The 23,499-nt window shown below is 37.8% G+C and overlaps 1 protein-coding gene and 1 pseudogene across 2 annotated transcripts; one reads left to right on the plus strand and one right to left on the minus strand.

The window, feature by feature from the left end:
- Nucleotides 1-883: 883 nt before the first annotated feature.
- On the minus strand, nt 884-1,749 carry LOC148877307 (plasmodesmata-located protein 8 pseudogene; annotated as a pseudogene).
- Nucleotides 1,533-23,275, plus strand: LOC148877308 (uncharacterized). Of its 2 annotated transcripts, none has more exons than XM_088984733.1 (3): nt 1,533-2,063; nt 2,149-2,309; nt 22,915-23,275. In XM_088984733.1, the coding sequence occupies exons 1-2, from the start codon at nt 1,915-1,917 to the stop codon at nt 2,297-2,299; spliced, it is 300 nt and encodes a 99-aa protein (XP_088840859.1). In that variant the 5' UTR covers nt 1,533-1,914; the 3' UTR covers nt 2,300-2,309; nt 22,915-23,275. The 2 variants fall into 2 exon arrangements, with proteins under 2 accessions (XP_088840859.1, XP_088840867.1); XM_088984741.1 differs by having other exon boundaries at nt 2,149-2,267.
- The last annotated feature ends 224 nt before the right edge of the window (nt 23,276-23,499 follow it).

The raw sequence follows: 23,499 nt of genomic DNA on the forward strand, positions 1-23,499 counted from the left end.
CTTGGCCTCTTGCTTTTATTTGTTTAGTGACTCATGGGGACGTGCTACCCCCATCTTGTATAATTAGATTTATAAAAAAAAATGGAAATGTCCACTTTAGTACCTTGAACTTTGGGGATAGTGTCAAGTTAGTACCCAAACTTTCAAATGTGTCACTACAACACCTAAACTTTCAAAAAACCTAACTAATGGTGGATGGTGATTAATGACAGGGACCAACTTGACACTTTTTGAAAGTTTAGGTACTGCAGTGACATGTTTGAAAGTTCGGATACTTTCTTGACACTACCCAAAAGCTCAGGGTATTAAAGTGAAATTTAAGAAAAAGGTAAATTACAAAGACCCCCTTATACTATTGTGTCTATGACAAAAATCCCTTGTATTTTGTTTTGCAACAAAGACCCCCCAAACTTTTGCCCTTTTTCTCTTAAAACCTATTTGATCTATTGTTTTCCCTTTCTTTTCTTCTTTTATCCTCTCTACCAACTCTCCCAAACGAAAGGATAGAAGAATCCATTTCTCATATTCCCTTTCTTCTCTTCTCTGTCTCCAATTTCGTCTCTATAGCCATACTGACCACATGTTTTTTGCATAAAGGAAAGGCCACCGTCTTTCCGATTTGGTCATCGGTGGAGGAATCTGCAAGTAGCCATAAAAAGCAAAAGTAGCAAGGGGAATTTTTCGCAAGTCTACTTGACGCCTTTCTCTCTCATCCATTGGTTTGTTGGGGTGCGATGAGAAAGCCAAAAAACATCTTCATCAGAGAAAAGGACATGCAGACACATATACGTATCTTTAAGAAACACTATTTAATTATTTCGATATTTGAATGAAAGTGGAGAAGCTAATTACTGTCTCTCTGAGATTTTTCTGAGATTTCTACTTAACACACTCACAAGCAAGCAAATACAAGGAAAAATGCAAAAGAAGTAGCACGAAATTATGAATTGCACCTGAAGGGGAATCTTAGTAGCCAGAGGCCCAGTATCGAGCATAGCACTGGGCCAAGTAGACATTGGTTGCTGACGCCGACCCACATGCATTCTTCAGCTTCCTGACGGCTTCCGAAAGACATGAAGAACAATCGGCAGAACTCAAATCCCCCAAACACTGAGCAAAACCCTCCCTGCAAGTCAGCAAGAACATCGTCCCTGCACTTAAAGAACTCAACATCATTACTAGTATCGCGACTGCATTTTTTGTATACCAGTGCCATGTCGAGTTTCCCCAGGAAGTTGGCATTGGCATATCTTTAAAAGCACCCTTCTAACTGTAAACTAGGCTATTGAGCAAGGGCACACCAAACTAATCTGGCTAACGGCGTTTTAGACACACCACGAACAGTCACTTGTCTTCAAATCACCTCTGCATTGGTATAGCCCATGGGCCGCTGCATCCGCCAGCATTGAGGTGCCATTTGCCACTGTAAAGCTGTTGTTATAAGCAGACTGAGAGGCTGAGGTTGCAATGGAAGACAGTAGGGACTTGAGGTTGGCTTCAAAGGGTGAGCTGGGTTGGTATTTGTCTGGAGAGCAACCCCGTAGATGAAAGTATGAGCATTGACATGGTGAGAATGGTTAGCGAGGGAAGAGAGGAACAATAACAGAAAAAAGATTTTCTTCAGAGCCGAGATGGGATTGCGAGAAGAGTGCTGACGAAGGCTCTTCCACACTTGAATCATTACAAGGGTAATATGGGAATTAAAAATATTGCAACGGTTTGTTTGGACGGTCTTTGTCTCACACCATCCCCCCCACCCCCACACTAATAGACTCTTCATTTTGGTGCTTTAATGCGCCAAGCCTCTTAAACCCTGGTTTGAATTCCAAAACCCTCGCAAGTCGCAACAACCTTTACATTTTGCTCTCACCAAAATGCGACTGACTAGTGACTACTGAGAGTGAAACCGAGAAGATGGCTTGGCGCAGCGGGTCGCTTTCCAGGTCGTTGCTCTCCGCCACAAGAGCTCATTCTCTTCGGTGCCGGCTGACGCTTCCCCACCTCCGCCCGCCACCACTTATCCCTCGCCCCCAGCCTCGACGCTTTGCTTTCGCCAATCCAAGGTAAACCCAAATGTTAAGAGTATAGGGTTTTGCAACCAAACATTTCTCATTTCTCTTCATTTGATCCTTTCTGAAATTTTGACAGGACAATGGGGGAGTTGGGATGCATTCAATCGCTCATGCCCCTGCACAGCGTAGTGGCTGCACCTTGCCTCACATCGCACCTCGCTGTTGATGCGCGTGCGTGTTGTGAGTTATCTCAGGGTACCTTCTGCCGTACTTGTCAAGATCGCTAGTAGTTTCTTTGTGAGTCTTACTGTTTCTAGGAAAAATGAAGGAAACCAATATTATCATCTTTTTCATCTGCCTTTACTGTGATCGAAATATTCTTTTTCTTAGGGTTCGATGTTTTACTTTGGTTCTTGTTTCATTTTAATGGTTAATGGTGCGTTTCCTTTTGATTGAATGACTAGTAACTTTGTAAGTTAGCTAGGTTTTTTAATTTCAAAGTTTCGTTAATATGAAGATATTGAGATTGAGATTATGAGTTGGAATAAAGTAAAAATTATGATTTGGAAAGAGAAAGCATGAAGATTCATAGGTTCAAGCTAACCCCTCCACTAGGAGTATAGGATCTATAGATGCATTTACATAGGAAAGGAATTCATTTTCCCTTTTTCTGAGTAAAACCTCCAAAATATGGACCACCCTAGTCTCAAATATATCCTCTAATTCTGTCTTCCATATTTAATCTGTGATGATTCTCAAAGCCACTAAATTTATGTCCTTAATAACAGATCAAATGTCATAGCCATCATATAGAGTACAGATACGTGGTTCTTAAATTCCAACAGAAAGCAATTGTCAATGCAAGCATTGTGGTTTTATGGTAATGAAAAAAAACTATGGACTATTTTGTCCAAACTAAATTGTTTTTCAAATCCACTATTAATGCTCCACTCCATCCAAATCTTTTTTCCTTTCCTCTAATTGATAAAAAAGGATTTGAATGGAGTATTTGACAATAGCTTTGAAAAACAATCCAGGGGAAAGTACTGCTTAGGTTGGGCGCAATCCCCTTGACTATATACTGTAATGTAGATATAGATGTGTTTCAAACAAGGTTGATGCTAGAGGTTCTAAGTTCACCTTCTAGGATCAGTTTGAGTCAGGATGAATACAATGGAGAAGGTAAATGATCCTGGGATATGGGCATTTTTGCAATTGGGCCAGGGTAAGAGCTGGAAGAAAGTAACAACAAATGTTCCTTCCAAAAATGAACCTCAAGCCTGTTGTAACATTGTAACAGACAAGAAATAAACAAAGGGGAAGTAACAAATATTGTTGAAGTAACTTCTTTTGGTTGTAAAAAATATTTCATTAAGCCAACATAAAGTAATAAAGTCTTACATATTGGTATTGGTTTTACTTTTCCACCCATTTGTAGTTAGTGTCATATCTACAATTACATGCAGTGCTTGTTGGGGCTGGAAGGTCCTCAGGAATAGAATAATGTTTTGTGGTTCAGGTAGCCATCACTCATCATGTATCTATTATCAAGGTTCACATTTCGTACTTCTTTTTACCAGGAAGCATAAATAAAGGTTATTATGTTGTGCTCTTAAGAGGATAGAACAAGAATTTATCTGAAATGGTTGGATTTAATTTTCTAATGTAGAGGATTGATTCTAGTCTTTGACACTATTCAGCCAAGACTATAGCCTTGCAAACCAAGATAAATGGTCTTCCTTCTATATCCTAAATGTCAAATATGGGTACACTTCAGATTGGAGACCAAGAGATAACTCGATTTGACATTTTTCGGTACCTTGGTTAAATAATTTGTAACAAGGGAGAGATTGAGGAAGATGTTACCCATAGAATTAGAGCAGGAGGGGCAAAATGAAAGGGTGCATCTGGAGTCTTGTGATAGGCAAATGCTACTTAGATTATGTTAAAAGGCTGTTTATAAGTTGTGTTCTTTGTTTTTTATTTCTGATTAGTGTCGCAGGGGTACTATGAGTGTTTTAAAAGTGCAAGGCGCAAAAAAGGCGCAGGGGCCAATTTGTACCCGAGGCGCAAGGGGAGGTGTGCGTCTTTTTCAAAAAGGTGCACAGAGTTTTCAGGAAATGTAAAAAAAATGAAAAAAAATACATAAAAATTAAAAAAAAAAACAGATAAAATACAAAAACAATACTTTTTTTTTTGTTCTTGTATCCCATATTCCCATTTTATTGCAGATGTACATAGTACTGTGTTAATTTTTTTTTTATTTAATGCAAAATGCAAAATCAAGTTATTGCAGATGTACATAGTCCTCCTCACCCCCTTCCCAAACCAAACAAAAAAAAGCTGACTAAAGTGTTTGTTCACCTGAACAAGTTATATTTAAAAGAAGAATCAAGTTCTTGTGAAGCCCACAGTGCTTTGTGAAATAGGAAATTAAATACTCCAACTGTGCTGCTTTTGATGAATAATACTGATAAAAAGTTATACGAAAAGGCTGTTTGCTGTTTATTCTTTTTTAGAAAAATTCAATGTTACTGATAAAGAAATTCAGAATTTTAGTATTTTAGTTCCAAAAGGTTAGGGTATATTTTCTGTTCATATTGATTGCAAAAATATGCCCTGTTTTTTGTGCAAAACTGCAAACACAGTGAAGAAGATGAAACGGAGCTCCTATTTTTGGTGCAAACACAGTGAAAAAGAAGGGGCGGAGCCCCTGTTTTTTGGTGCAAACATAGTGAAGAAGAAGAAGGGGAGGAACCTCTGTTTTTTGGTGCAAACACAGTGAAAAAGAAGGGGTGGAGCTCTGTTTTTTGGTACAAACACAGTGAAAAAGAAGAAGGGGCGAAGCCTTGTTTTTTGGTGCAAACACAGTGAAGAAGAAGGGGTGGAGCCCCGGTTTTTGGTTTAAAACAGCAATGAAAAAAAAACAATGAATAAGGAAGAAGGAAAAGGAGGGGCGGAGCCCCTGTTTTTAGCGCAAACCAGAGAGCAAAAAAGAAAAAAAAATGAACAGTGAAGAAGGCGAAGGGGCGGAGCCCCTGTTTTCGGTGCAAACCAGAGGACAATAAAAATAGAAACGAACTGGAAGAAAGAAGAGAATACCTATTTTCGATTGAATATGGCAATATGCTGCTCTTCCTCCTAGAGTTCGAACATGCAATTGCTGTTCTTCCTTCCTCTTCCAGCCTTTCGAAGAAAACTGTTCGTCTCCCTCTTTTTTTTCTTGCTTTAGGATTTTTTTTTTATACTTTCCCTCTCTATTTTCTATTGTTTTTACTATATGATATGCAATAGGTGTAAAAAAATAAAAGAAAAACACTTTTTATAGATTTTAACAATTATCTATTAAATAAAAATATACACTCTGTCCAAAATTTCGAAAACGTTGATAAGGCGCTCACCTGGGCCACCTGGCACCTGATCTAAGGCGCACGCCTAGGCGCCAAGGCGAGCGCCTTAGCCTGGGCAAGGCGCAAAGCCTGGAATGTGCCTCGCCTCTGTGCGCCTGGGCAAGGCGCATGGCCTGGAATGTGCCTCGCCTCTGTGCCTAGGCATGCTTGAAGCGCGACTTTTAAAACACTGGGTACTATTGTAATTCCCCTTTCTTTATGTTATGTTATGGTCGTCCTAATATAAATACCAAAAATCTGGTGCCGCCAGCAACAGTTTTTGCTCTCAGATCTCTTTTTCTCCTCTCTTTCTCTCTTCTCTCTTCTTTTCACTTCTTCTTCTAGACAAGATGGTAGCAGGCCCTCGCTTGAACATGGAACAAATCATGAACCAGCAAGCCTAGAGAGCGATGGAAGACAAGAATCTAGCCTTCAAACCGGAGTTTCTTTTTCTCCCTCCTATTCCTCGCCTATCTTTCATTCTTTGCCTTCTCCAAATCTGGGTTCTCATCTTACTTCTTCCCTTTGTGTTTCAGGTATGAACGGAGACCTATCCCAGTCGTGCATTAACCCAAGAACCTACAAAAATTCAGAGGAAAGCCAGCTCAGTTTTGATAGACACAGACGGGACAACAATCCGGGAAGAGAAGTTATCGAAATGGCCAGGAAATTTGGGATAAGCAAAGAAAAGGGATAGGACTCAAAAAAGGGGGAAGAATCAGACCAGAAAGCTGAATTTGTGACCATAGGCAAAAGGACCTCAAAAAGGGAGTTAAGGAGACTTCAAAGGGGAATGTCAGATCAAAAAACAAGGCCTAGGGCGGTTAAGGGGAAATCAGCGATAGGAGCTCTATGAAATTATTAAGTTGGAATATCAGAGGGTTGGGAGGCCAACTAAAAAGAAGTTTGGTAAAGGAATCCCTGAGAAGAGAAAAACCAGATATTGTCATCCTTCAGGAATCAAAAAAAAGAAGTGGATAGGAAGCTTTTTTCGAGGAACAATCTCTGTGACCTTCCTCTCCACAATGGACAGTTCACTTGGTCAAACCTTCAAGAGAATCCAATAAACTGCAGACTAGATAGGTTTCTGGTTTCCTCGGACTGGGCAGAGAATTTTCCAAATCTCCTCCAAGAAATTAGACCTCGTTGTACTTCAGACCACTGGCCTCTAGTCTTGAGAACAGATCTGGCTTTGAAAGGAAAACACTCATTCAGATTGGAGAAGATGTGGACTCATCACAAAGATTTCCTGAAAAATGTAGCTTTATGGTGGAAGGAATGTAAAGCCGAAGGCTGGGTAGGGTACAAATTGCTGCAAAAGCTGAAATTATTGAAAAGAAAACTGAAGCACTGGTGAGAGAAGAGTTCAAATCATTCACAGAAGAAAAAAATTCCGTCCTCATGGAGCTGGAAGAGTTAGACAAAAAAGAGCGATCAGGAGACTTGGATGGAGAAGGAAGAAGCAGGAGAGATGCTCTGAGTTCGTGGGAAAAAGGTAATCTGAAAAGAAGAAATTTTTGGAGGCAAAGGTCAAGGGTTAGATGGTTAAAGGAAGGAGACAACAACACAAAATTCTTCCACAACTATGCATCAGGTAGGCGTAGAAAGAATCTCATCTCAAAAATTACGGTGGACCAGAGGGAAGTGGAAGATGTAGAGATCACTGAGACTTTTCTAAACTACTTCAAATCTCTTTACTCCAAGGAAAGGGCTAGGTGCTTTAACTTAAGAAACTGGCAAGGGCCAACTCTAGCAGAACACAAGAGAATTTGGCTTGAAAGGGAATTTGAATAGCAAGAAATTAGAGAAGCAGTCTTTGATATGGATGGAGATAGAGCACTTGGGCCTGATGGGTTTCCGATCTTCTTCTTCCAGATCTGTTGGGAAGTAGTAAAAGAGGACCTTTTGGAGGTCTTCAAAGAATTCCACACCACGGGGGTGGTTAATAAAGGAATTAACTCCACTTTCATATGCCTCATTCCAAAGAAAAATGGTATCTTGGAAGTAAAAGACTACAAACCTATAAGTTTAGTAGGGAGTGTGTACAAAATAATGGCAAAGGTGTTGGCAAAACGACTCAGAGAAGTCCTAAAAGAGTTGGTTTCTCAAACTCAGTTTGCTTTTGTGAAAGGAAGACAGATTGTAGATAGCATCCTAATTGCAAATGAAGTCGTAGAAGAGAGAAGGAAGAGCGGAAGGAAGGGCCTTCTAGTGAAACTAGACCTTGCAAAAGCTTATGATAAGGTTGATTGGGATTGCTTGCTCCAGATTCTAAACTTGAAGGGTTTTGGTTCAAAATGGCTGCAGTGGATGAAAGGTTGTATTTGTTCTACCTAGTTCTCGATCATGGTCAATGGAAAGCCTAAAGGCTATTTTAAGGCCAACAGGGGTCTACGGCAGGGATGTCCCCTCTCCCCGTTCCTCTTTACAATGGTAATGGATGTTTTCAGCCAGCTTATGGAGAAAGCTAAAAACCTCGATTTGATCAAAGGCTTTGAGGCCGAAAGAGATGCCATAAATGTTTCCCACCTCTTTGCTGATGATGTCATCTTATTCCTAGAAGCCAATTTGGAGAGCATTTCAAATGTGAAAAGAGTGCTTCAGTGTTTTGAACTAGTATCAGAGCTTAAGGTAAATTACTCTAAGAGCAGCCTAGCAGCAATTAACCAAATTGAAGGGTCCCTGATGGAAGGTTTCAAGGAAACTTTGAATTGTCGAGTGGAAAATCTCCCCCTTTCTTATTTGGGCATGCCACTAGGAGGTAACCCAAAAAATTCAAGCTTTTGGGAACCTGTGGTGGAAAAGTGTGAAAAGAAGTTAGCTACTTGGAAAAGCTGCTACCTATCAAAAGGGGGTAAAATCACTCTTATTAAGGCCTCCCTTATGAACATGCCTGTCTATTTCCTATTAGTTTTTCAGATCCCTGCAGGAATCAAATCACAGATCGGGAAAATCCAAAGAGATTTCCTTTGGGAAGGTGGAGGTGTCAAGAAAGGGCATCTAGTTAATTGGAATCAGGTTCGTAAACCAAAAGAGGCTTGAGGATTAGGAATCGGGCATTTAAAAGAGAAAAACAATGACCTTCTTGGAAAATGGCTATGGAGATTCCCCATGGAATCAAATTCTCTCTAGGCAACTATCATCACCAGTAAGTATGGGTTAAATGCAAATGGTTGGGACTACAATCTCCGGTCAAACTGATAAGCTCTCTCTAATCCCTAGAAAGGTATTTCTGCTATTCACAACCTCTTTTTTTCTTTCATTAGATCCAAGGTAGGTAACGGTAATAGAAAAAAATTCTAGACGGATTTATGGTGGAGCAACTCAACATTAGCAGATCGGTGTAGCTATGCACCTCAATCACCCCAATACACGAATGCATTGATAGGCTGCATAAACTGGAATTCCCTTCACAATTATTGCTGTCTGTAAGATGAACTCAGAGAGAATACGATGAGTTGAAGGAAATCACTATAAGTACCAGAATTTGTTCCTGTGAATAATCCAATTTTATCATAATACATGAGGTTAAGGAAGCCGAATAGGACTCTCATCATGACCAGCACTAACTCTCTTCATGTGTATAATGCACTTGATTGAAATCTTAATGATCATTCGAGCTATTAGTGTACATCTGAACTGTTAATGCATGAATTTCAATAATTGCAAAAGAAAAAAAAAGAGACGGAGAAAGGGACAAAGTCCAAATAACTCCGCTGTCATGAGCTAAATAATAAAACTAACAACTTGGAATATGAGTATTGTTATCTGCCTCTATCCTGTGATCCGTGTGAGATGGAGCATAAAATGCACTCACACAAAAATAAAAACAAAAAAAAAAAAAAAGAATCTGGTGACGACTGAGGTTCAAAGGGACAAAAATATGGTTGAACATTCAATTTAGTGCATTGACAGGATTTAAGACCAAGTTCGAGGTGATGCTTAATTATGGCGGTCAAGGAGCTGCTATACTTATTGAACGAAATTAAGTGTTGGAGCATGAAGAACTTCATGTTCCCCCCTTCCTTGGCTCTTATGTATGTGGTAAGAGTGGCTAATCATGGGGATGAATCAAAGTGCTTATGCAGGATTTCTGATCACTTAACGCATTCTCATCCTAAAATTCATTCAATAGGTGGAAATAATTTGGGGGAAGATCAATTTATGAGTAATATCTTTGCCCGATGACGAGAAAAAGCTAAGTGTGGGGTGATTTGATGAGAATGAAAATTGTCATATTTTTATCCCTTAATATTTAGTCTTTTATACTTATTTAGTGCCTAAATTGACTCATTATTCTTATATTTTGATTTAGGACACGAAATGAGGCGTTAAGTGAAAAACAAGGCTAATCGGGTAATTCTGGACAGTTTTGGCACTACGTCATAATTTGGGCATAACCCTCTCATCCGGACTCCAATTGAAATGATTCAAAATGAGTTGGAAAGATAAGGAAAAGTTCTACAACTTTCATGTTTTGAGTTTTGATAGATATAGACTGCATCGATGTCAAAATCGGGCCCGAATTATCTGCAACCGCATTGCTGATGTGTTGGAGCCATTCCTTAGCCTACAAGTTTTCATCCAGGAATTCACCACTCTCCCACTTACACGAGAACTTGGTTTTATCTTATTTTTTAACTCTTTCTTGATGAGTCAGACTTGGAGACTGTTATCTAGAGAAATTTTAGGAGATTCTGTAGGCTTCTCTTGGAGGCTAAAGAGAAGAATATAAAAAGAAAAGAAAAAGAAAGGATTAGGGTTCGAACCCCAAAAAGAAAATTGAAAAACTACTAGAGAAGAGAGGGCTGCTGAATGCGAATTGGAGAAGGATCACAGCAAGGAAATCAAAGATTCATAAGTTGTTCTCCTCTTTGGTTCTACAATTTGGTAACCTAGATTCGATTAGGGTTTCTTGAGGTTTCTCTATCGAATCTTTCTTCTTTCTTTCTTTATGTGAACCATGATGAGTTTTAATTTTGATTTGTAATTATTTTTTAGCAGATCCGATTGAGTGTGATTTAGTCTTGGGATTCTTGATTAGGGCTTCGATTTATAGAATAATCTTGGTTGAATTGTTCTTGCATCTTGGACTATTTGAATTACCTGAGAAAGAGTTTAGGTAATCAATTCATCTAATCAAGAAACGGACTGAATGCATCTTAGAGATAAGTTGCATGGTTCGGTTGGCAATCATTCATACCTGAATTGATGACCTACGAATTCTTTGTTCTTAATGCATCTTTGGTGATTAAATTTCTGATAAAGATATAGGAATTGTCATTCAGAGATAAGGTGGGCTGCGCTCGAGAGAGGCTGCTCATAAATTAGGGTTTCGCCAACCCAAGACTGACTTCACCTCAATCGGATAGCTTAAAGATTTGATTGTTGAATCGGTTCTGTCAATTCTTGTATGCAGTGACTCTCCTTGTCATTAAAAGTGATTTGATCCGAAAGTAATTAGGGTAGTTTGCTAGTTCTTAATTATATCATAAGGGGCTAGGTTTCTATTGTTAGGGATTAATACCTGATCATGCATTGATTTTCAGTCATTAATAAAATCGATGAGGTTCTTGTTATATTGTGTTATTTGTACTAATTACTTATCATTGATTTTCAGTCATCAATAAAATCGATGAGGTTCTTGCTATATTGTGTTATTTGTGCTGATTAGTTATCATTGATTGATCACCAATGATTTAGTCTTTAATCAAGATTATCCATCGAGAGATGATAATTGAGGTGGAAAAAAACTTGACCGCTATCCGTAAGAGTACGGAATCGTGCAAGCAATATAGTAAGGAATACAGAATCGTTCCCACGAGGAATGAATTATTTAGCCACCTTTTAATTTCTTCTCAACTTGTTTAAAGCAATAATCAATTGGGTTTGTGCACTACTGATTAAGAAAATTTAACTGACAAAAAAACAAGAAACTTGAACAAAATCAATAACAAAGTTGCTAGGGATTAATCCTATCACAATCATCAAGGTTCAACATCAATAAAATCTCACGAGAGTTGTTATATTCTAAGGTGTTTCCTAAAAGCACTAGTCGATCTTTCTCAAGAATCGAGTAGCTAAACCTTAATTCAATTAAGTGGGATTACAATCAACGAATTCTCATTCTTTTAGTCGAAATCCTCTTTGCATAAACACAAGCTGTCAATGCACCTATACGGAAATCCTACCAACAAGTGATATCTCTATCTAATTATTTGTCGAATATGTGTTGTTAGTTCCACTTCAATTATCATCTCTCGATGGATAATCTTGATTAAAGAGTAAATCATTGGTGATCAATCAATGATAAGTAATCAACACAAATAACACAATATAACAAGAACCTCATCGATTTTATTAACGACTGAAAATCAATGCATGATCAGGTATTAATCCCTAACAATAGAAACCTAGCCGAACAAGCAAACAACCCTAATTACTTTCGCATCAAACCACTTTTAATGATAAGAAGAGTCACTGCATGCAAGAATTGACAGAACCGATTCAACAATCAAATCTTTGAGCTATCCGACTAAGGTGAAGTCAATCTTGGGTTGGCGAAACCCTAATTTATGAGCAGCCCACCCTATCTCTGAATGACAATTCGTATATCTCTATCAGAAATTTAATCACCAAAGATGCATTAAGAACAAAGAATTCGCAGGTTATCAATTCAGGTATGAATTATTGCCAACCGAACCATGCAACTTATCTCTAAGATGCATTCAGTCCGTTTCTTGATTTGATTAGCTAAACTCTTTCTCAAGTAATCCAAGATGCAAGAACAATTCGGCCAAGATTATTTTATAAAATGAAGCCCTAATCAAGAATCCCAAGACTAAATCACACTCAATCGGATCTGTTAAAAATTAATTACAAATCAGAATTGAAACTCATCATGGTTCACATAAAGAAAGAAAGAAGAAAGATTCGATAGAGAAACCTCAAGAAACCCTAATTGAATCTAGGTTACCAAACTGCAGAACCAAAGAGGTAGACAACCTATGAATCTTTGCATCAATCTTCGATCTTCTTGTTGTGATCCTTCTCTAATTTGCATTCAGCAACCCTCTCTTCTCTCTAGCAGTTTTTCAAATTTCTTTTTGGGGTTCAAACCCTAATCCTTTCTTTTTATATTCTTCACTTTAGCCTAATATCTCCTAAAATTTCTCTAGATAACAATCTTCAAATCTGACTCATCAAGAAAGAGTTAAAAAATCAGATAAAACCAAGTTCTCGTATCTATCAAAACTCAAAACATGGAAGTTGTAGAACTTTTCCTTATTTTTCCAATGCATCTTGAATCATTTCAATCGGAGTCCGGATGAAAGAGGTATGCCCAAATTATGACGCGGTGCTGAAATTGTCTAGAATTACTCGATTAGCCTTGTTTTTCACTTAACGCCTCCTTTCGTGTCCTAAATCAAAATATAAGAATAATGAGTCCATTTAGGCACTAAATAAGTATAAAAGACTAAATATTAAAGGATAAAAATATGATAATTTTCATTCTCATCAATCTGTATCCTAGGCTCTACAACCTTACCATAAATAAGGGTGCAACCATCTCCCAGTGGCTTCCCATATCCAACAATGAAAGAAACCTAAACTTCAGAAGACGCTTAAGGGATCCAGAGATTAATGAGCTAATTGAACTCCTTCTTTCTCTTAGTGAAGCCTACATCTCCCCAAATTTCCAAGATTCCCGAGTCTGGAAACCCCACCCTGGAGGTGAATTCTCGTCCAAGTCTTTCTTTGAAGCTCTGGTTGCAGATACTCGAGACAGTGATTCCCCTCACAAGAAAATCTGGTGTAAGGTTATACCCTCAAGAGTGAGTTTCTTTGTTTGGGAGGCTTGTTTGCAACGAGTGAACACTTGTGAGTGACTGCAGAAGAAAAATCTTGGAAGACTTTATATCTCCCCTCATGCCTGTACACTATACTTATGTGAAGGAGAGACAACAGACCACCTCTTCATACACTGCCAGGTAGCTAGCAGTATCTGGAACTTCTCTAGTTAGTCGGCTTTAGTTGGGTGGCTCCTAAGCATCTGCAGGATCTGATTTCTCAGTGGCAAGGAATAGGTCTGAGCAAGAGAGGTAAGACCTATTGGTACTGCACACTGTTCTTTGGGGAATTTGGGAGGAAAGAAACAATCGGCTGTTTGAAAATAGGTCCAAATCTATAGGTGAACTGATCAGTTGCATCAACCACTACTACAACTTGTGGGCCTCTAGTTCAGAGGAGTTTACAGGAGTTAGTCTCAATGATCTCAACAGAAACACATATAACTTCTTGGTTTCTTCCTCTCCTACCCCACTTTCTACTACAGCTCCTTTAGTTAGAAGGGAAGGAATCTGGACTCTCAACTTTGATGGAAGTGCTTATGGTAACCCCGGAGCTGCCTGCATTGAAGGAATTCTAAGAGATGAGAATGTCCACACATGATGGGTTTATAGTGGTCGGATTGGGATAGCTGGCTCAACAAAGGTAGAAGTGTTAGCAGCTCTAACAGGGATTCGCCTAGTAAGCAAATCGGGTATCCAAAGCTTCTCAATTGAAGGTGACTCAGCCAATACTATAAGATGGTTGGAACAACAAGAAACTGGACCTTGGAGACTTAGTCACTTCCTATCAAAGGCAAGGGACCTCCTAGCTCCTTTGAATGTTTCTCTAACCTGGATCCCAAGGGAACTAAATGTAATGGCAGATGGTCTAGCAAAATTAGGAGTTATTCTAAAATCTCTGTACTGTGATTCCTGCCCTCCTGTGTAATTCTCAGGGGACTCGTCCCTCTCTTGTATTTGTACACACTCCTGTGTACCTCTCCTTCAATAAAATTGTTAACTTTTCTCAAAAAAATATGGTAGCAGGCCCATCTGATCTGAAAGGAGATTGATAAGGTTCTCCTTTGTCTTCTCCCTCATCTTGCTATTGATTTTTTCTGAAGAACCAAGGTAGATCTTTGGACTGATCTTAGAAGCTTCTTTCATCCTTTTTTTCTTGATCGTGTATCAACACAGAACCAAAACAAGGGGATCAATCAACTGATGTGAGGTGATCAACACTTGTACGTTCCTTTTTTTTAGGATCGAGTGATCCTTGTGGTGGCTGTAGGTTGGAGGTGACCTGTATGTGCTGCGATAACAGCTTTGTGGAGTGTTTGTAGGTCGGAGATGACCTGTGTGTGTTGTGACAGCAATTTAGTGGGTTGTTTGTAGGTCGGTGATGACCTATAGGTGTTGTAACAACTATAAAACAATTTTTTTGGGTGATTGAAGGACTGTATTTGAACTAAAAGGCGGCTGCCTGTAGTTTCCTGTTGCAAAATTTCTTTTTCAAAAATAATAGTGTGAAAGGGAAAACATGTTGGACAAGTTGGACTGTATTTTTTCTAGTTTCTTTTTGGTGCTCTTTTGAGTGTGATCTAAACCAGTTATCATGAATAGTGAAGATTCAACCACATCTAGTGTTTCCTCAATGTAGATTGGATTGAGTGGGGGTATGGATTTATCCTTCCCTCTGGCTGCCATACCTCTTGATGGTCTCAATTACTTAGAATGGTCGAAGTGGATCAGGTTATACATTATTGCAAGGGAAAAAATAAGATATATAAATGGAAGAATTAGAGAACCTAATTCTGGGAGTGTTGAGCATGACAAATGGAACCAAGAAAACATGGTAATGTCATGGCTCTTAGTGTCTATGCAACTTCAGGTGAGAAGAAATTTTATGTGGGCTGAAATATCTTTTGAGATTTGGGAACAAGCAAAGCCAACATATTCTGAATTGTGCCACTATGCAAAAATCTATTAGTTACAAGCAGAATCCTCTACTTGCAAACAAGTGGAGAAGAGTCTCTCTGTGTCTATGCAACTTAGTGTCTATGCAACTTCAGGTGAGAAGAAATTTTATGTGGGCTGAAATATCTTTTGAGATTTGGGAACAAGCAAAGCCAACATATTCTGAATTGTGCCACTATGCAAAAATCTATTAGTTACAAGCAGAATCCTCTACTTGCAAACAAGTGGAGAAGAGTCTCTCTGTGTACTACTCAAACTTGTCTTCCATTTGGAAGGAGTTGGATCACTACCAAAGTGTAGATTGGAAGTGTGATGAAGATGCCAAAGCATATAAGTCTCTTGTTTCACAGTAGAGCCTGTCTTCCTCCTTGGCCTGAACCCTATGTATGAATCCATTAGAGTACAGATCCTTGGAAGCAAGGATCTCCCATCTGTCCAAGAGGTATATGCTCTAGTAGTACAATCAGAGTAAAGTAGAAGAAATCTAATGAATAATTCTTGGGGAGATGCAGTTGTGTTGGCAACAAAACTGCAAAAGGAAGTGTTGTTACAAGTGGGGGAAATCCCTTTAACAAGGGAGACTCTAAAAAAATGGTGGATGACAGAGAAAAATTATGGTGCACCCATTACCAAAAGTCTCAACACACTCACAATACATATTGGGACCTTCATGGGAAGCCAAAATGGGCTCAGGAATTGAGTAAGAAACAATGTTCAAATATGAATAAGAAGTTGGGACAGCAAGGTTCAAGAGAGCTCACTACAACAAACATGGCTACTCAAGAGAACCAGCCCCCAACTACTACTGCAGTTCATATATACACCTATGATTTTGACCCTAGGGAGGATATCATTAATTCCTTCCATGACCATTTAGAACTTTATTGTAGGGCAATTCGCCAAATGGATGCTCCTCTCTAGAAGAGACAAAGTGAGACTGGCTAATGGTTCATTCTCTACCATAGCTGGTCAAGGAATCATTTATTTTCCTTTTGGCCCTATCATTTCTAATGTTATACATGTTCTGCAATTCCCTATTAATTTGTTTTTTTGTTAGTAGTATAACCAATTTTTTAACTGTTCAGTAACCTCATTCCCTTCTTATTATGTGATTCATGATTTGGCTTCGGGGAAGATGATTGGTAGAGGACGTATGGTGGATGGTATCTACTTGCTAGAAAATAAGTTTCGTTTTTATTGATAAAAAAAAGAATAAGGCTCGTCTTGTAGTCACAGAGTCTAAGAATCAGTCTAGTAAGAGTCAGGCCTATTTATGGCACAATCGTCTTGGTCATTTCTCCTTTGATTCCTAAAAGATTGTGTTTCTAGAGTTAAATTTAGTGTCAATGTCAAAGTCGATATGTCAAACTTGTTAGTTGAGTAAACATTGTAGAACTCATTTTTCTTCAGAAAATAATAAATCTAAATTTCCTTTTCATATTGTTCATTCTGATATTTGGGGCCCAGTTACTTTACCATCTGAAAGTAGCTACAAGTATTTTATTACTTTTATTGATGACTATTCCAGGTATACATGGGTATATCCCTTGCGAAATAGGGATGAAGTACCAAAAATTATCCAAGATTTCCAAAGAATGATTTTCACCCAATTTCAAACTAAAATCCAAATCTTCCAATATGATAATTCCAAAGAATACTTTCATAATGATCTCACGGAGTTCTTTGTTTCATGTGGATTGCTCCACTGTAGCTCCTGTGCTCAAACACCACAACAAAATGGTGTTGCTGAAAGAAAGAACCACCATCTTCTTGAAGTGGCTTGGGGATTATTGATTCATATGATTGTCTTCAAACTTTTTTGGTTCGAAGCTATTCTTTGTGTTGCTTATCTCATTAACTGCATGCCCTTTTGATGGTTAGAGTGCAAAGCCCCACATCAGCTTCTGTTTCCCAAGGCTCCTCTTTTGTCCATTCCTCTGTGTTTTTTGTTGTCATTGTTTAGTTCAAAACCTGTCACCAAGGTTTAAAATGTTGATGTCAATGGAATAGTTGCTTACCAAAATATAGGACATATGTCGGAAATGTCGAAGGGAAATATTGTAAAAATTAGACACTGTGGAAATAAGTGGAAATATGCAAAGATATTCTGTAAAATGATAAAAGAAGCATGAATACATATTTCTAGACTATTATCTTATTATTCCCAACCACTATATAAAGCTAAGAAACTAAGATCAATAACAAATTAGTAAATGACGATTTACTGATTTATTATGCATTTTGATGTTTTTACAAGGTTATCCGATATTTTTTTCTTATTTTTAATTGTGTTTTATTATAAGTTCTAATATATTTATTTCACACTAGTAAATAGAAATACATTTATTCTGATTTTCTAAATATTAAAGTTATAATACATTATGTTCTATTATAAATTTAATAAACTAATTCTCCTTTTTTGTAGTATTAAGATTATGATAAATTCTGATTTCTTGTAAAACTTAATGAATTTATTATGATTTTTAGTACTAAATTTATAATAAATTATGATTTAGTATAAAGTTTATTAAATTTATTCTGATTTTTTACATTAAATGTAGATTATTATTTATTAAAAAATTTAATAAGCATTTTTTTATTTTAATAAATATTTCAAAAATACTAACTAGTTAATATTTTATTACTTGAAAAATATTTTATGTTTTATGTTATAAAGTAATTAATTTATTCTTTTGTTTTAATATTTTGTTAATTCTTTTTTATAAATATTTTGTTTGAAATATTAAATAGAAATTATTAATGTACATTAGTTGACATCTTGTCGACATAATAGGAAAAACCACATTGTTTTTGTTATTTGGACCGATTTGGTCGACATTTGAAACTATGCCTATCACTTATCCGTGGAAAATTAGATCATTGTGCTATTCCTAGAATCTTCTCGGGGTACCCTACAAATCAGAAAGGGTATCAGTGCTTTGATTTCGTTTCTCGAAAATCATGTTTCTATGGGTGTCTCCTTTTTTGAGAGTGAACCTTTTTTCTTGTTTCTCCTCAGGAGCATTGTTTTAAAAGTGCAATGCGCAAAAAAAACACAAGGGTCAATTTGCACCTGAGGCACAAGGCGCAAGGTAAGGCGCACGCCTTTTTAAGCAAGGCACAAAATTACAAAAAAAAACTAAAAAATAAAAAATGTTAGAAAATTCATAAAAAATGCCAACTTTTTAAAATGCAAAAAAAATTCAAAAAACATAAACATAATGTTATTAAAAATATATAAACTTAAATTTTAAAATAAATGTTTTAAAAAACCTATTATCTAAAATTAAAATACATAAACATAACCTATAAAGCATTTTCAATCATGTAAAACCCACAATTTCTTTTTTTTTCTTTAATTGCATAGCTTCAAGTAGCTAATGTGATGTAAAACATATTGCATTCTTGATTCTGAGTCGCCTTTGTACTACGCCCCTCGAGGCAAGCCCAAACAAGTCTATGTTAGGGTTTGAAATTCTTATTTTTCACATAAAAATAATGATTTTATAACTTTCATTGCCTTTTAAGAAGATATTTCATTGCAATGAATGAATGAACAACATTAGCAAATAAGAGGTGCGCCTGGGCTGAGGTGCAAGGCGCATCAGGCGCACCTGAAAGGGATGCACCTAGGACCTGGGCAAGGTGCATACCCAAAATGTGCCTCGCCTGTGCGTGTAGGCGCGCCTTTTAAATCACTGCTCAGGAGGAGTGTAGGCATGAGTACAAATAGGTTCAGCTCCCTCCTCTACCTGATCCCCCTCCCTTCTATGTTTTCTATCGTCGTCACAAAAGCCAACCAAGTTCAAGAGTTGTGGAGCATCTAGAAGTTGTACTACCAATGCCATCAAATTCTCTGAGGATGGATCGTACCCAGCTAGGTACCTTAGTTCCCATTGATATTTTTGACCCTATTGCTATTGATACCTCCAGTTATAATGATCTTGACCTTCCTATTGCTTACCGGAAGGGTGTTAGGCCTTGCACCACTAAGCACCCCATTTCCCATTTTGTTTCCTATGAAAACACTTCACCTTCCTTTCGGACATTCCTCTTTTCCATTGACAGTGTTTCAATTTCTACTCCTAAGAATGTGGCAAAAGCTCTCTCGATGCCTAAATGGATAGATGCAATGAAGGAAGAAATTAATGCATTGCATAAAAATGGTATATGGGAATTGGTGGATCTTCCTAAGGGAAAAGAACCAGTTGGATGTAAATGGGTATTTACAGTGAAACATAGGGTTGATGGCACAGTGGAGAGGTATAAAGCTCGTCTAGTGGTAAAAGGGTTCACTCAAGTGTATGGGGTGGATTAAGCAAAAACTTTTACACCAGTTGCTAAGATGAACTCCATTAGGGTTCTTTTCTCTTTAGCTGCTGACTTTGATTGGGACCTTCACCAACTGGATATCAAGAATGAATTTATAAATGGTGATCTTGAAAAAGAAGTGTACATGGTACAACCCCTGGTTTTTGGGCTCAAGGTAATGAACAAAAGGTATGCAGGTTGAAAAAGTCATTATATGGCCTTAAATAATCACCAAGAGCTTGGTTCAATAGATTCCAGGTAGTTGTACAACAAAAGGCTACAAGCAATGCCAAATTGATCATACATTGTTTGTGAAAAAAGGGGAAGGGAAAATTGTAGCCGTAATAGTGTATGTTGATGATATAGTTAACACTGGTGATTGGAAAGATGAAATTCAAAGATTGAAGGGATTTCTTGCTACTCAGTTTGAGGTGAAAGATCTAGGTCCTTTGAGATACTTCCTTGGAATTGAAGTTGCCTGCTCACAAAAGGGTATCTTCATTTCTCAGAGAGAGTGTGTCCTAGATCTGTTACAGGATATAGGAAAATTGGGAGTGAAACCCGTTGATTCTCCTATTGATCATAGTCACAAATTAAGTGATTGTCCAGGCGAATTCATCAAAAATGTGAAGCAATTTCAGAGGCTGGTAGGAAGACTGCTATATCTCTCCATGACTCGGCCAAACATTGCTTATGCAATGGGTGTTCTTAGTCAATTCATGCATGCCCCTAAGACCACCCAGCTTGAAGCAGCTGAAAGAATTCTCAGATATCTTAAGAAATCCCCAGGTGCAGGTTTATTGTTCCAAAAGCATGAGCATTTGAAGGTTGAAGTGTATATTGTTGCAGATTGGGCAGGATCACTGGATGATAAGCAGTTCACCAGTGGCTACTGTACCTTTGTGGGAGGAAACCTATTCACATGGAGAAGCAAAAATCAGAATGCTAGGTCTAGTGCTGAAGCTGAATATAGAGCAATGTCTCATGGAGTGGCTGAAATAATGTGGCTAAAATATCTGTTGAGTGAGCTAGGATTTACAATTGATGCACTTATGACTTTATATTGTGATAACAAGGCAGCCATAAACATTGCTATTAATCTAATACTGCATGATAAAACCAAGCACATTGAGGTAGACAAGCATTTTATCAAAGAAAATGTTGTCAAAGGGGAATTGTGCACCCCTTATGTCAGGTCCAAAAATCAACTTACGTAAATCTTCACAAAAGGATTTCATCATTTGCGGCACAATGATCTATGTAACAAGTTGGGCATGATTGACATTTATGTCCCAACTTGAGGGGGAGTGTTAAAAGGCTGTTTTTAAGTGTTCTTTGTTTTTTATTTCTGATTAGTCACAGGGGTACTATTGTAATTCCCCCTTCTTTACGTTATATTATGGTCCACCCTAATATAAATACAAAAAAGCTGGCGGCAATTTTTGCTCTAAGATCTTCTTTTCTCCTCTCTCTTTCTCTCTTTATCTCTTTCTCTCTTCTCTCTTCTTTTCACTTCCACTGCCGGACAAGAAAATGATTTTTTTTAAACAATTGTAAGGCCAGCTTCGCTGCATGGAGCAAAGTGTTGGGCAATCAAGAAACATGTCCAAAAAATGAATGTGGCAGAAATGTTTATGCTAAGGTGAATGAGTGGAAAAACTAAAAAGGATAGGGTGAGAAATGAAGTCATTCAAAGAAACCTAGGAGTAGCTCCAATAGGTAATAAAATAAGAGAAGTAATCTAAGATGGTTTGGTCATGTGCATAGGGGTTGGGAGACAACCTACAACTCCCGTAAGAAGAAGAAATCTGTTACAAGTTGAAGGGACTGTAAGGGGTAGGGAAAAACCAAAAACATGGGTTGGACTGGTAAGAAATGATCCAAGCACTCATAATTTAACAATGGATATGGCATTAAACAGAACAGAATGACAACAGGATTCATGTAGCTGACCTCATGTAGTTGCATGAAGGCTTAGATGATGATGATGGCATATCCTATTTAGGAGTGATCATTTCCAGCTCACAAATTTCCGGGCTTGGGCCTAGGCAATGTGGGACACAGGACAACACTCAAGTGTTAGAATGAAAGCAAGATGTAAGAATAGACAACCATGTGCTGAAGCCCACATGTCTTATGTTACAGGCCCAAAGCCAAGCCAAGCGTGGCCTAGCTTGGGCCCATGCAACATTTTTTCTTTCATGCGTCATACATGCTTTAATATAAAATATTATAAATATTTATTTTTTTATTTGATGGCATAGGCCCAAAGCCTGGCCTGGCTTATAGCCCTTATCATAGGTGCTAAGCCTGACCCAGCCAATGATCACTCCTAATTCTGTTCCCCCAACTGGACAGTTCTAGTCCAACAGTCTTTGCCTTAGGTGGACAAACGTGGTTCTTCACTCAAGGACTTGATCATAGCTTGGACATTTAATAGCCCAAAATTTTTAAATGGGTGATAAAAAAAAGCTTCTTGAACATAAATATAATGCTGTATAAAAAGGACAAAAGCAAATGTTACTCTATTGTTTACTACCCTATACATGACTACACCTAATATGTTCAAACTATATACAGAATCTTTTTTAGAATGTGTTGACATGTTTAAGACCAAGAGATCAATCTGTGGGGTAATTGCTTGAAATTTGAATTTGAATCTAAGGCAGTGAGTTCTCCATTGTTTCAAAAATCCTTCAGTTCCCTTCTTTCCAAAATACTCTAGCAGGTAGTAGAGGGCCTAGAGGCCAGGCCTTATTAACTACACAAACTGAAACTGAGGAACCAAGTGGGTGTTGAGCAAGTAAAATACTCCCAAGGGAGGTGGAGAGGGAACTGAGGTAAAAGTGATCTCTGCTCTTTTCCCTTCATGCAGACAATAGACTTGGCATGGCATGCTATGTAGGCAGCTAATTTACAGACTAGTTTGGTTCTTGCTCTTTCATGTGGTTAATTTTTTAACCAGCAATATGCAGTAGCATTTTGACCTGTCAATTATTCATCTGAATTATTTATCATACTCAAAGAGGCCATTATGGTGCGTGCATGGCATGCACTGACATGCTTATGCCCTGACTTGTTGCTAGCTCTATGAACACCCAGAGCCATAAGCGTAACACATGCAATGCAGCATGTGCTTCAGTGCTAGCAGCTAATTTCAAGAAAGGCACCTCTGAATTGGTGGGACTCGTATTTGTGTCAATAGAAGTATCTATATGATCTTTTCTTTGTAAAAGTATCTATGATCTTCATATCCTAATAATGATTGTACTTTTTTGTGAATAACATTTATTTGTAGTATGCACGATGCAGGGTGGACATGGACTGTATTTTTAAAGTAATTTAGTTTATATATAGAGATTACAGATGGAACTTTGCAACTATGGTGTGTTGCAGGTACTTGACTCGACTGTTGAACCAAGCACTACGAGTGCACCATGTGAGCCAGTGAGCACAGGTGATCCAAGAAATGGTAAAGCATGTGAAGGACTTTCATTTGGATTAGGAAAAATAAGGATTTTGCCATGTATTTGTCTTTGAGAAAAGAGACTTTGAACTCGCATTTTTTGGGGTGTGATTTAAGGAATACTTGATAATTCCAGGTTTCCTTTTGAAGGTGTAGACCACGTTTTCGTTTTGGTTAATCAAGTTGTCCAAATTGTGGTATGCGATATTCATTGTTTCTGTTATTGGATAGACCACCAAGCCTGTATTACTTGCAACATATTATTTGTTTCAACCTATTTTTTTTCTGAAATCATAGCTGTGTTAGAAACATCCACCATTTCTACAGTTTTGGAGAGTTTATACCAAATTTAATCCTTTTTTTTTTTCATACAGCAAGGTTGCTAACTCCTTATATCCACCAAAAACCAGATTTTTCATGGAAGTTAGTTTGCTTTAAGATTAAACATTTGGCATGTTAGGCCCCGTTTGGCATCAATTCTGGATATTCTCGTTCTCAGAATCCTTTAAAAAAAG

The sequence above is a fragment of the Nelumbo lutea genome, chromosome 1, assembly GCF_056320005.1.
Source record: "Nelumbo lutea isolate HS-2025 chromosome 1, American lotus-T2T, whole genome shotgun sequence".
Classification (NCBI taxonomy): Eukaryota; Viridiplantae; Streptophyta; class Magnoliopsida; order Proteales; family Nelumbonaceae; genus Nelumbo; species Nelumbo lutea.